Source organism: Dryobates pubescens, chromosome 9 (assembly GCF_014839835.1).
Source record: "Dryobates pubescens isolate bDryPub1 chromosome 9, bDryPub1.pri, whole genome shotgun sequence".
NCBI classification, from domain to species: Eukaryota; Metazoa; Chordata; class Aves; order Piciformes; family Picidae; genus Dryobates; species Dryobates pubescens.
The window spans coordinates 14,304,364-14,318,341 of record NC_071620.1 but is presented as its reverse complement, the minus strand read 5'-3'; the positions used below and the strand labels follow the sequence as shown (position 1 = coordinate 14,318,341).

General features: G+C 40.0%; 1 protein-coding gene across 16 annotated transcripts in view; it reads right to left on the bottom strand.

Moving 5' to 3' along the window:
• PTPRM (protein tyrosine phosphatase receptor type M) overlaps positions 1-13,978 on the bottom strand; it is a 514,813-nt gene that overhangs the window by 63,679 nt on the left and 437,156 nt on the right. For all 16 annotated transcript variants that reach the window (XM_054164442.1, XM_009909925.2, XM_054164443.1 and 13 more), the window contains 2 exons: positions 6,581-6,657; positions 3,774-3,810 (listed from right to left, as the gene is read on the bottom strand). In XM_054164442.1, coding sequence (XP_054020417.1) covers positions 3,774-3,810; positions 6,581-6,657 — 114 coding nt within the window. The remainder of the gene's footprint in view (positions 1-3,773; positions 3,811-6,580; positions 6,658-13,978) is intronic.

Below are 13,978 nucleotides of genomic sequence, written 5' to 3'. Positions count from 1 at the left end.
AACACTGGTTTCCAGTAAATGGAACCAGAGTACAAATTCTACTATTTTTCCTTCTTTCTTTCTTTTTTTTTTCTCTTAAAAAAAAAATTATAGCCATGGGAACAAGAGTTACATAAAACAACACAGAGAGTTTTAAATTGCAGCAGCTTGCTGGTTCTGCATGACCCAGTATGCTGCCTTCTGAAGAGAGATTCTTTTTAATCATGGTGACTCAGGTGTGGATCCCATCTGTTGATGCCAATTACAGCAGATCACCAAAAGTCTTCATTAGCTGCAATTTCATTCTACCACTCACATTAGACTGATCACATCAAGGGAAATTGATGTTAATCATATAAATGAAAATGCACACTCTTTATGTGCTATTCTTAAAATGGAAGTAAAACCTTTCTTTTTTTTTTCATGATTAGCTGAGAAATCCTCAATTACAGAAGTCTTTTAGAAAAATATTTCTCCCCCTAATTCAATTTAGCTGCAGGACGGTATAAATGCCAAGGTGGAGAGATGCCTGTCTATGTCAAACTCTGGTTAGTATGGGAGACAGAAACGCTTTAATAAACAGGTGATTATGCAACTCCCAGCTCTGTTAAAAGCAGATTGGAAGTCTATTACAAACTGATTAAATTTGCCACTTCTTCCCTTCAAACAATTATATTTGCTCATTAACACTTGATGTGTTGAATGCTGCTTAAGAAGAACATAGGAAAATTAAATATCAATCATTCTGACTCCTCAGAGATTTGAGGCTGAGTCAACATAATGACATTTTCCTTCAAAGAACAATAGGTGTGTGCTCCTGAGATAGCTACGGTGGAGGAGAAATGGGAGAAGGGGGAAAATTATTTAAAGAGCGATGTAAAGTAGACATTGAAGCAATTACACGTGCAGCTCAACTGTCATGCTGCACTGATCATAGAATTATGGAACAGTTCAGGTTGGAAGCAACCTTAAAGATCATCTAGTTGCAAGCCCCCTGCCATAGGCAGGGACACCTCCTGCTAGACCAGCTTGCTCAAGACCACATTCAACCTGGCTTGGAACACTTCCAGGCTTGGAGGGACAATCATTTTAGCAGGGTCTGTTGTGACAATACAAGGAGTTTGGTTTTAGAATGGAATGGAATGGAATGGAATAGAATAGAATAGAATAGAATAGAATAGAATTAACCAGGTTAGAAGAGACCTTTGTGATCATTGTGTCCAACTTATCATCCAATACTATCTAATCAACTAAACCATGGCACCAAGCACCCCATTCAGTCTCTTCCTAAACACCTCCAGTGATGGTAACTCCACCACCTCCCTGGACAGCCCATTCCAATGGTAAATCACTCTTTCTATGAAGAACTTCTTCCGAACATCCAGCTCAAACCTCCCCTGGCACAGCTTGAGACTGTGTCCTCTTGTTCTGGTGCTGGTTGTCTGGAAGAAGAGACCAGTCCCTACCTGGCTACAACCTCCCTTTAGGTAGTTGTAGACTTCTGTTTTTTTTAAACAAAAAGGGGAAGACTTAGACTAGATAGAAGGAAGAAATGAATGTGGTGAGATATGGACAGAGGTCACAGAGAAAGGTAGTAGACACTCCAAACCTGCAGCCATTTCAGGTCAGGTTGGTTAGGACTCTGAGCAACCTGCGCTGCTTGCAGATGCCTGCAGGGTGGGTGGGACTAGGTGACCCTTAAAGGTCACTTCCAACCCTAACTATTCTATGATTCAAAGAGTTGTTTCTGCTCCTCTCTTGACTGGGTACTTCTTGGAACCATATTAAGCAAAACATGTAACAAAGAAACTGTTGGGACTTTCTGGTGGATCTGGTACATAGACCTTCATTATTCATACATTATTATGTATTTGGCTTCAAGAGCAAAAAGTATGAAAAACCAAGTTTGACATTTGCTAATCTAGTTTATAAGGGGTGATAAAGCCACATTTAAACTTGCTTGTGTATCAGAAACCTGTCAGGGAGATCATCTGGTGAGCCTCCTGATGAAAACAGTTGTATTAGTAATGCCAAGTGAAATTCTGTATCTTTTTATTTAGGATTCAATGGAGATGAAAACCAGCAGCATCATTTGCTAAAGGTAAAAGGGAACAATCCATTTCCTCTTAGGAGGATGTAAAAGCCCAAAGGGAATTAATAAATGCTGCATTTTTATCCCAGTTTTCTTGTCTGGCTTACCTGTAGAAAGACTGTGGACTGAAGAATATGGTGGGTTGGTAAGTGGAAGAAACAACACAGTTAAATGGCTTATATTCTAAGATCACAAAGTCTAATTCCAGTCTAAAACTTCAATATTGACAGGAGTGAGGTGATTCTAGATAGAAGATCTTCATCTTGCCCCACCATCATCTGACACAAAGCAGAACCTCATTTGGGACTGTTGATGTCTGAAGGACAGATGGGTGAAAGCATTGTGACAGAAGATATGAAATCTTCCAACTAGCAGAAGTTGGGACTGGAGGGACTGGAGCTTTTAGATTCTGGGCTACTTATGGGACAGCTAGAATCACAATAAGAGCTCCCATTTGACATGGCCAACATTTTCTTTGCTTTGAAAAAAGTAATTAGAAAATGCATATGACCTCTGAATCCAAAACATGGCAAGATTATTTTGAGTATATTAAAACCAGTATTCCAGCTGTCTCACTGGAAAGGTTGGGCATGTGTTGAAATAAAGCACATAGGTGTAGCTCAGCTTCTTCAGATCCATGGGCAAATGTTTACCCATAGAATACTTATTACAGAGAATCTTCCCTCCAAACAGTGGAGGAATAATCAAATTTCCACATGTGTGCTATTGAAGTGTGGCTAGGATACTGGAATATTGCTCAATATTATGATGACACAGTCCCAGAAGACTCAGGACACACAGAGGACTAGGGGGAATAGGACAAAACTAGAAGTGGATAGATTCAGATTGGATGTTAGGAAGAAGTTCTTTGCAATGAGGGTGGTGAGACACTGGAACATGATGCCCAAGGAGGTGGTGGAAGCCCCATGCCTGGAGGTTTTTAAGGCCAGACTGGATGTGGCTCGGAGCAACTTGATCTAGTGTGAGGTGTCCCTGCCCATGGCAGGGAGGTTGGAACTGGATGATCTTTGAGGTTCCTTCCAACCCTGACCATTCTGTGATTCTGTGATCTTTCCCACCCCTTATGTTCTGAACTTGACCAAAAAAATAAATAAGAATGCATCAGAATGGCCAGATAATGTCTTTAAGGACAAGTACAAAATGGAGATGAATTTGGCTGTTGACAAATGATTAGGTTGTTGTTCACAAGCCAACTTTTAAATGATGGGCTGTAGAATTGTCTCTCTAGATCCTTTTGCAAGTGTAGTGTCTTTGGGTCCTCTATTAAAATTTGTTAACTGAAGTGTTTTGTATTTTAAGGACCTGATGCCTGATTACCATTGAACAATTAACATCCACTCACATGACACACCTCTGAACATTTTTTCTGAATGTTTATTTCTACCACAACTTATTTTTATCTTTCAGGAGTAACAACACATTGAATAACCTCTGCCAAAAAACATATATTTTGCTTTTTTTGATTCAAAACCTATTTGAGCACAAAGGTAAAGGACGGCTTACTTGACATACCAGGAAATCAGGTAATAATTCAGTTTGGTCCTTTATACCTAAGTGATTGAGCCTGCTCTGTCCTGGATATTGACTGTGGCAAGAGCCCACATCAAAGAGTATAAAGTGTAATCCAAGTGACAAAACCTTTTAGCATCATATAACCAACAAGAAAGGGTAATAAACTTACCTTGTGTAGCAATGTAGTGATTTGGTCTATGATAACCCTAAAAGAAATTGAAAAAACAAAACAAGACAAAAAACCAACACACACATATAAGTAAAATAAACTGTAAAATTTCATTTAAAGTATTATTCAGTAAAAATCACTATGATAGAGATAATGTATTAGATTAAAAAGTTCTTTTCAGTGAGGGTAGTGCACAGGAGAAGCAGAACAAAGACCAAATGTGTTTTCTGCAAGATACTTAAGTTGCAGCCCTGTACATTAGGGGACAGCAGTAATATGTTCTTTCAGTCCCTTGTTGGCTTTGCTGCAAATGAACAGCGTGAAACCCTCTCAAGCACTTGGAGGTAATGGCATTAGATGCTCATGAAAGCTGAGCTATACCTCCTAGCTATTGAATGCAAAGCCAATCCATTTTTTTTAACAGCTAGAGAATGCTGGGTTTGCATCCAGAAGGGTGGGGGAGATGCTCACTCTGTCCACTCTGTTTATTATTTCTGAACAGTAAAAAGGGTGAAATCTTTGAGTAAATGGCTTGGTGTAAATACATTTGTTGACACCTATAGGAAGAAAATACACCAACTCTGTTTTTCTCTGATGACAAGAGCAACTTAAGTTGGCCATGTAATAAAGATGAATACCCTATGGATTCTTTGCAGCATAGAATAGGCTGCTGACAGGGAACAATGCAATTTTTACAGTATTTGAGTTTCTGATGTGATGGAAGGGTCATTAAAAGTTTAGATCATACACTAGTATGTTGATAAGCTCAGTTTTGTAAATGTTAATCTTTTAATAATGGTTGCCAGTCATTAACAGGAAGAACTCAGAGCTGTGGCTTTCATGCCGTTACAATTTCTTTGTAGAAGAGCGAGTGATGCAAGGTGGGAAAGAGCCAAAACAGCTGAGGATACCTTGAGTATTACAAGAAGAACAAAAAGAATTGCAGAATTGATTCCTTTGCATGGCACTGATATAACACTGGGGAGTCTATAAAGCAAGAAGTGTTCAGATAGTCACTGGGTTGATTTTTTATTCCTCTGCTATGTGTTATCTAAAATCCCCAGTAGCTGGGATCAAGCAATTAAGTTTCCCAGTGAAAAATCCACATGGGAAAACCATACAGCACAGTCATTTTTCCTCTCTCATTTATCCAAGAAAATTTCCTAGTTTCTGTGATGGTTACATCCCTTCTGAACATGTTTATTCTGCCAACTGGGCTAGTAACTGCATGCCAGAGTAAAACTGCAGCTGTTTCTGTAGTAGAAACCCAAGTATTTGTAATGGAAACCTGACTAAGAAGACTACAAACAAAAAATATTGTGTTTTGTGGTAGAGCTGTCATTGGAACGTGTCTTCAGTCCTCCACCGCTGAAGATGAAGGGGAGACAGACATTGTTTCTCAGACATTGTTTCTTTTAGGACCACAATCTCTCCATTCCCCTGTACTTCCATAAATAAGGGAAAAAAAACCACACACTGCTGTGTAGCTACCTCATACAGCTATCATATTAAATCAGACTTTATGGCCCAAATCCTTATTCTTCACATCTTTTGGTATTTTGGAATCAGGTCAAAATCTGACACACAAAAGAGCCTAAACCTGAGAACAATCCTCAGTGCTAGAGAAAGTGTGAAAGCAAATTCAAATCTAGGTTCACAATATGAACTCCCTCATTTCTTTCATGAGTGATTATTCCATTCAGAGTTTAGAGGGATATGTAACTAAATGTATATCCATATGTGCTCTTACCTCTTGGTGCATGTGTTATTCTTTCGAACAACAAGGGACTGAGCAGAAATTTGAGAGTAACTGAATGGTTCTTGAACATGCTGATAAAAATCAATAGAAGGAGATCTCTTCAGAACGTTACAACTTCAGATTGTTGCAACAGAGGTACCTACTCTTCCTGTATAGATCTAGCTCCTCAGTGAGAAAAACATCAGTTACGTTCCTGCTTCATACTGGTGATTAAGCCTAAACTGCAAACTGTGACGCCATTTTTTAAAGACTACACCTGAACAAGAAAGCTTTATCAGGCACAGTTTGCTATGAAGAAACACTTGTTTTCCATAGCCTAACATCCAGCACTTCATGTAAACAGCAAGATTACCTTTGCCTATCTGGCTTTAGATACTATTGACTTTCTAATGATTTCCAATTCTACTTTCGAGTTCATTCTGTCAACCAAAACCACCTTGTCTCTTAAAGAATTTATTCTAATGTAAAACATTAAGTTAACACACTGCAGGATGAACAAAGAAGCCACCTTCAATAATTAAACAGCCTACATATTTAATGAAATGCCTTGCTTGCATTAGAACTACTGGTTAACAGCTGCAGAATATACTTTGAAGGCGACTTAAAAGTGCAGAGATGACAAGAGATTGCAAATCTCTGCATTAGGCATTACAGAGTTTTGTCACATTAATATGCAAACAGCTTTCTTTTAAATGTGGAGTGATGCCAAGCTGTTGACAGAAAGTGAAAATAACATTTTGTTAGCCCATAGAAGCACCAGTAGGCAAAGTAGCCACACAGTGGTGCTGGCAAGGTTTCAATCTAATGGCAGTTGGAGGAGAGGCTCCTTTCATTTGGAGATGGACAAAACCTTTGAGGCTCTTATCTCCTCCCCTCCCACCCCCCTTCAGTGTGCACCTGGCTTCCAAAGATAACACCTACCAACAATATTTAGCAGCTGATATTAGCTGTGATATCTATTAAAAATTATGAATAATGTGAGAATAAGAAGAGCTGCCTCTCTGACTGAACACAACATTAGGTTTGTTGATTTCAGCAGTATACGCACATCAATATAATTCCCATTGATGTAATCGGAACTCGTTTCTCCTTCAATGGGCTGCAACCTCACTCGAGAGTGATCATCTGGAACAGGAAAAATGGAGAGAAAAAAAGAAAAATCATTAAGACCACATCCAGTAACAAAGCTTTCATCAAAATACTACTTTGAAGTCAAACAAAACCCTTAGCTTGTTTTAGAGTCATAGAATAGTAGAATTGTTTTGGTTGGAAAAGGCCTTTAGGGTCATTGAGTTCAACCATCAACATAAGACCACTATGGCCACTAAACCATGTCCAGAAGTGTGATGAGTGGAGTAATAATTCGTGTCAATCAGGTGATTTTGATTAAGAGAAACTCTAAAGCAGAAACTCTAAAGCAGAAGTATGGATGGGCTAAATAAGAATATGGAACTAAAAAGTGAGACAGGGATGTTTCCTTTTATTATAAAATGTTCTTTATTATATTATTTGCCTTTGCTATTATTATGTTTTGCTTGCCTTTTATTGCCTTAAATTGCTCTTTTCAAAATAAAATTGGTTTTAATCAAATTTTAAATGGCTTTGTCATTTACAACAAGGAGTGTCATGTCCACACATTTCCTGAACACCTCTAGGGATGGTGACTCCATCACCTCCCTGGGCAGCCTATTCCAATGTCTGAACACCCTTTCAGTAAAGAAATTTTTCCTAATACCCAGTCTAAACCTCCCTTAGCACAATTTCAGGCTATTTCCTCTCTTTCTGTCCCCTGATACTAAGGAGAATAGATCAACCACCACCTCACTGCAACATCCTTTCATGGAATCGTGGGCAGCAATGAGATTTCCCCTCAGTCTCCTCTTCCCAGTTTCCTCAGCCGCTCCTCAGAAGTCTTACTCTATAGACCTTTCACCATGTTGTCTGCAAAAACATCGTATCTACACTTAATCCTCATTTCAGTCATTCAGAAGGTACAAATCCCTTCTGATTTTCAGCCTGAACGCCTTAATATTTCTAGTGTGAAATCCATTGTAATCACGCGGGGATTTTTTGCCTTGACACTTCCCCCACCTCCCCGCCTTCTGTCAATAAAATAAATAGCATTATGTTGTCAAATGTTTAGCCATTGGGAAATGCTGCTGCCACTACTCAAAACAAGCCAAAGTCATTCTACAAGACAAAACTGCCACCTCACAGTTTGTGAAGGAAGCTCATTATGCTTTCATCAAGGGAGAAAGCAAAATGAAGTGATGATGAAACCCAAGCAGTCAGATAATGGCTTTGTCACTGAATTTTGCTCCACTGTGGCCATCCATATCTACCCAGGAAGATGTAAACATTTTCCAGCTCTGTTTTCCAAATTCCAGCCCAAACCGCTATAGCATGAATTAATTTCTTGTCAGCTGCCTCATTTCCTTTATGATACCACAGCAGTGATTCAGAAGTGCTGGAGGCTAGTCCAAGGATGTGGTGAAGTCACCATCCCTGGAGGTGTTCAAAAAGTGTGCAGACATGGCACTTCAGGCCCTGGGTTAGTGGTCATGGTGATATTGGGTTGATGGTTGGACTTGTGATCTTTGAGGTCTTCTCCAATTTAATAATTCTATGATTCTAAATGTGCCCCCCAAATGAATCTCTGCATGCTAATGAAGCTGATTCTTTTTTATTATTTTTTTTTAGACTTTATTTACCCCTCTTGATTCTCTTGGTTCAAAACTAACAAAATGCAATGGCTTTTCTACCATGTTGCACAAGTTGTTGAAACAAATTGAGGGCATGATCTCAAGGATAGAGAGATGGTAAACAGCCACTTCACTGCTGCATCATTTACAAGTTACTCCTGCTAATTAGATACCTGTATATTATTGTGTTTAAATGCTGCTTGCTAGCTGAGTTAATATTACTTGCAAGTGCTTATAAACATTTGTTACTGTCATTATTCTGTTGTAAATGTAAATAAGCATTAAAACACTTGAAACTTGCCACCCATGTTCTAAAAAACCCAAGCAACCTTAACTCCTAAAAGATAATGAATGGATGAAAGAACATCAAGTGGCTTAAAAACCTGACCTCATCCTCAGTAATATAATATTGGCCCACATTATGGGAGAGGAAGGACAGGGCAAGTGGTTCTTACAATAATATTGGTTTGGGATTACAAGTCAAGAGGTTTTCAAGTGGCTGAGGAAGAAAGGAAGAGGCAAAGTCTTTATCTCATGGTCTTTTATGCTCCAGGTCTCAGGGACTAGAAATTTCAGACCTTCATGAAGAGAGAGTGGGAGTCCTGGGGCTGTTTAGCCTGGAGAAGAGCAGACTGAGGGGAGATTTTCTCAATGTTCAGCAATATATAAAGGGTGGGGGACAAGAGGATGAGGCCAGGTCAATTTCCGTGATGTCCAGTGATGGGACAAGGGGCAAAGAGAACAATCTGAACACAGGAAGTTCCACCTAAAACTGAGGAAAAAACTTCTTTGCTGTGAGGGTGCCAAAGCCCTGGAACAGGCTGCCCAAAGAGATTGTGGTGTCTCCTTCCCTTGAGAGATTCCAAACCTGCCTAGATGTGATCCTGGGCAACCTGCTGTGGGTGACCCTGCTGTAGCAGGGGAGTTGGACTAGATCTCCAAAGGTCCCATCCAAACCCTACCATTCCATGATTCTGTGATTTTCTTCCCTGGGAAGATGACATGGAAGATGGAAAGGGCACAGTTTTAAGCCAAATACAGTGAATCAAGATGAATTAGTTCCACATAACTCTTTGCCATTTTCTTGTGACAATTCTATCCAACAGTCTTCAAGAAGGAGTTTTTCCGAATGTGTTGGAATACTCAAATCAATAGTGTTCATCAAGATAGCCTTTTCAGCCTGTAAATTCACTTTTCCAGGATTAAAAATGTATAGAGATGTGAGTATTCCATAACCCATGCTGGTCTGTCTCCACCATGCTGTGCTCATCCAAGTACTGTGCTGCTCTTTGCTTAAGTTCTTTACTATGAGGGTGGTGGAATGCTAGAACAGGTTGCCCAGGGAGATGGTTGAGGCCCCTTGCTTGGAGATATTCAAGGTGAGGCTCAGGGAGTTCCTGAGAAGCCTGATCTAGTTGAGGATGTCCCTGCTGACTGTGGGGAGTTCAGACTGCATGACCTTTGGAGGTCCCTTCTGGCCTGGAGCATTCTAAGATCCTATATGATTCTATGATTCTGTGATTCAGCCCAGAAATGTGTTCCATACTGAGCAAAACAAACTTCAATTGCCCTTTAATAATAAGTGAGATTGAGGTGAGTTGAATATAATCTTTTGAAGAGAGACTGAAGGAGCTGGGGCTGTTTGATTTGAAAAAGAGGAGGCTGAGGAGAGACCCCATTGCTCTCTACAGCTACTTCAAAGAACATTGTGGGGAGGCTGGGGCTGGTCTCTCCTCACAGGTAACTAGTGATAGAAAAGAGGGAATGGCCCCAAGCTACAACTGGGTAGGTTTAGACTGGACATTAGGAAAAAAAAATTCATGGTAATAGTGGTCAGGCCTTGGAATGTGCTGCCCAGGGAGGTGGTTGAGTCATCGACCCTGGATGTGTTTAAAGTTGGTTTGTATGTGATGCTTGGGGATATGGTTTAGGGGTGAACCTTATAGAATAGGGTTATTGGTTGGACTTGGTGATCCTGAGGGTCTTTTCCAACCTGAATGTTTCTCTGATTCTGTGATTTTAGGTTTATGCAATTGAACAATATTCAGTGCTGTCTTGTCTTTACCTTTCTTTGTGTTTTGATGTTTTTAAAAAATTTACACCATTCTTCCATTGCAAGAATGGTTGCTTCAGACTGGGCAACACTAGGTAAGTTACATCATACCTACAACTTTAAACAATCATTTCACCTTTTCTCCTTTTCCTATGCATCCTTTCTGGCACTGCATTCACTATTTCAGGGAATTCTGGAGGTAATGGGACTGTTCAATACCCATTTACTTGCAGTGATGCCCCTTTTTCATTGCTTTGACAATGCCACTTAACTCCTCACTGAGTGGTAACACTTCTTAATTTGAAAAAAAATATTCAGTTGACAAAATTAAATGTTTCTGTGTCTATCCCTGTGCTTATGTCAAGTAGATTTAAACCTAAGTGGCACACAAGCCACATATTCCTCCAACACAGAAACATTTTGGTCGGAAAAGGCCTTTAAGGTCATGACATCCAACCATTAACCCACTACTGCCATATGTTGACTATTCAATAGATTCTAGGTTAATTCTCTAGAATTTTAGGGTATTTTTCCCCTTTATACTTCAGTTGATTTTGACAATTTTTGAAGCTTTCAAACTCTTTCTTTTCCAGGTAATTGTTATTTTGATACCCTTCTACTAGGAGATCAAACTTAACTTTGCACTGATCACTCAAGCTTTCAAATTATGTTAGAATCTATTTGCCTTTGAAGAAAATGGTAACAGATGATGAATATAAGCATTAACTACAGCATGTATATGCCAGCCCACAGACTGTGATCTCTAATGAGCCCCATGAGTAGCTGGTTGATTAACATGTCTGGCCAATGACCCTTTCTTGGGACGTGCCTTGCTGCCTCACCTAAAATCTTTAGCTGCTTTTAAAAGCTGTGATCAATAGTATCTTCTCATTTAGTCAATACTGAGTTGCACTTCTACCTAAATACAGAACCCCTCCTATTCCAAAATTACTTCCAGAACTCTCCTGAGGAAAAATGGATAGATTCTATTCTACCAAAATCTATGCATAACTCTACATATTTATGACAGAAACAGATTTTTTCATAGCTAAAAATTTACTCATTTAGTTGATTCATGCCAGTTTTAGTTCCTAATGAGAAAACACACTCACACCTATGTTTGGAATGCAATCCAGAGGGACCTGGACAAGCTTAAGAAGTAGGCTTGTGTGAAACTCAGGCAGTTCAGCAAGGCTAAGAGCAAGGTCCTACACCTGGGGCACAGCAATCTGCAGTATTAATACAAGGAGGATGAAAGGATTGAGAGCAGCCCTGAGGAGCAGAACTTGGGAATACTGCTGAGCGAAAAGTTGGGCATGAGGTGCCAATGTGTGTTCACACCCCAGAAACAAACTCTGTGCTGGGCTGCATCCCCAGCAGTATACACAGCAGGTGGAGAGAAGGGATTCTGCCCCTCTGCTTCACTCTGCTCAGACCCCACCCGCAGTGCTGAGTCCATCTCTGGAATCATGGAACTGTTTGAGTGGGGCCAGTGACAGTCACAACAATGACTGCGGGGCTGGAACCTCTCTGCTGAGGCCAGGCTGAGAGACTTGGGGTTTTTCAGCCTGGAGAAAAGAAGGCTCCATGGAGACCTTATGGCTTTTCAGTAGTTAAAGTATGTACATAAGAAAGATGGGGACAGACTTTTTAGCAGAGTCTGTTGTGACAGGACAAAAGGTGTTGGTTTTGAACTGAAAGAGGGAAATTTAGACTAGAGAGAAGGAAGAATTGTTTTACAGCTGAGGGTTGTGACACTGTCCCAGATTGCCCAAAGCTGGTAGAAGCTCCATCTCTGGAACTATTCTAGATCAGGTTGGATGGGGCTCTGAGCAACCTGGTCAAAGATGTCCCTGCTGAGTGCAAGGATTTTGGAATGACAGCCTTCGTAGTGTCCCTTTCAACCCAAACCATTCCACAATTCTAAGAACACAAAGCTTTCCATGTTCAGTACAGAAGGATCATGTCTTCTGTGGATGACTGAGCTGTAATCATGACTGAGCTTGTTGATAGAGTGGCTCATGAGCCGAAGCCACTTTCGTGGGGTGGGTAGAGCATGCTTGTAGCCAATTAAATGCACAACGCTTGGGGAATGTAGAGCATATTGCCACTCTGACAAGCTCCTGCAGTGCTGGCCACTTGGTGATATTGTTTTAGTTCCCTCAGAGGACAATAATGTGTACAAAGGCAATAATGTACAAAGAGTATCTTGGGGAAAATGTAAACAATGAGGATAAGTGGATTAAAAAAATTACATTAACTGCTTAATAGGAAAAAAAAAAGACATTTCATTATAATGTGTCCATAGTCATGGCATCTGAGCTATCATATATTTGGCTTTAAGCACAGCATAAAAGGGCAATTTATTAAAATCTCAGAATCTTAGAATTGTTTTGTTTGGAAAAGACCTTTGAGACCATCAAGTCCAACTGTGAAAGCACTTTACACTTAAAACAAGTATAATACAGAAGTATTTGGGACAAGTTGTCAAAAGTTGATTGCTAAAATTATATTCTTATAGTCTGTGAGAAGTGATCATTTATTCAGCAGAAAACCACATAAATCAAACTGCTATCTACCCCATTGCATACAAGTATTTAAGAGATGACAAACTGTGGGTAGTTTCAGCCTCTCTTTTAAGATACTGACTTTAAGACTAAAGCATTTTAATTTGAACTGGTGTTACCTTTGTTGTCACAGCCACAGAAATAGGAAGTGTTACTGCTAAGAACACCACCCAACTCCTTTCTTTGCTTAATACTGAGGACATTCAAAGTAAGTAGAGGTCTAAATGACCTGAGTTATATTTGCCCTCTCAGAAAGCCTTCAGTATCCTTTGTAATTGCCATTGATTTATGTATTTAATAACTTTTCCTTATTTTTCCCTTGGCTACTTATCACTTCATTACCTCACGCTTACAGAACTGATAATCATCTATTTTCCTCACCCAAAGGGTGTCTAAGTATAAGGCAATGCAAGGAGTCTTGTGAAGGGCCTAGAGCACATGACCTGTGAGGAGTGGCTGAGGGCACTGGGGTTGTTAAGTCTGGAGAAAAGGAAGCTGAGGCAAAGCCTCATGGCACTCTACAACTCCCTGAAGGGAGGTTGGAGTGAAGAGGGGGCCAGCCTCTTCTCCCTGGTGGCAATCAAGAGGACTAGAGGAAATGGATGCAAGCTGTCACAGGGCAGGTTTAGGCTGGGTATTAAGAAATATTTCTTCACTGAAAGGGTCTGACTGGGGCAGTGGTGGAGTAACCATCCCTGGAGGTGTTTAAGCAGTGTGTGGACCTGCTGTTTAGGTACATGGTTTAGTGTTCACACTGCAGTGATGGGTTGAAGGCTGGACTGGATGATCTTGAAGGTCTCTTCCAACCAAATATATTCTGTGATTCTGAGACTCTGTGACATTAAAGGGGGGGACTGCTAACACTAAGCCTGACTAAAGAGAAGATCTATTGTTGTGTACTTGGACTGGAAATAAAATTTTACAGAATCACACACAGAGTCACCATGGTTGGAAAAGATCTCCAAGATCATCAAGTCACATAAAACTTCTTGGTATTCTTATTTATGCCTTCAGTATTTTCACTTAAATTATAATAATTATCTAATGTATTGCTACATGCTCACAAAATAATAAGCTTAACACATTAAAGATTGCTTGGAAGGAAACAAGCAAAATCATATCAG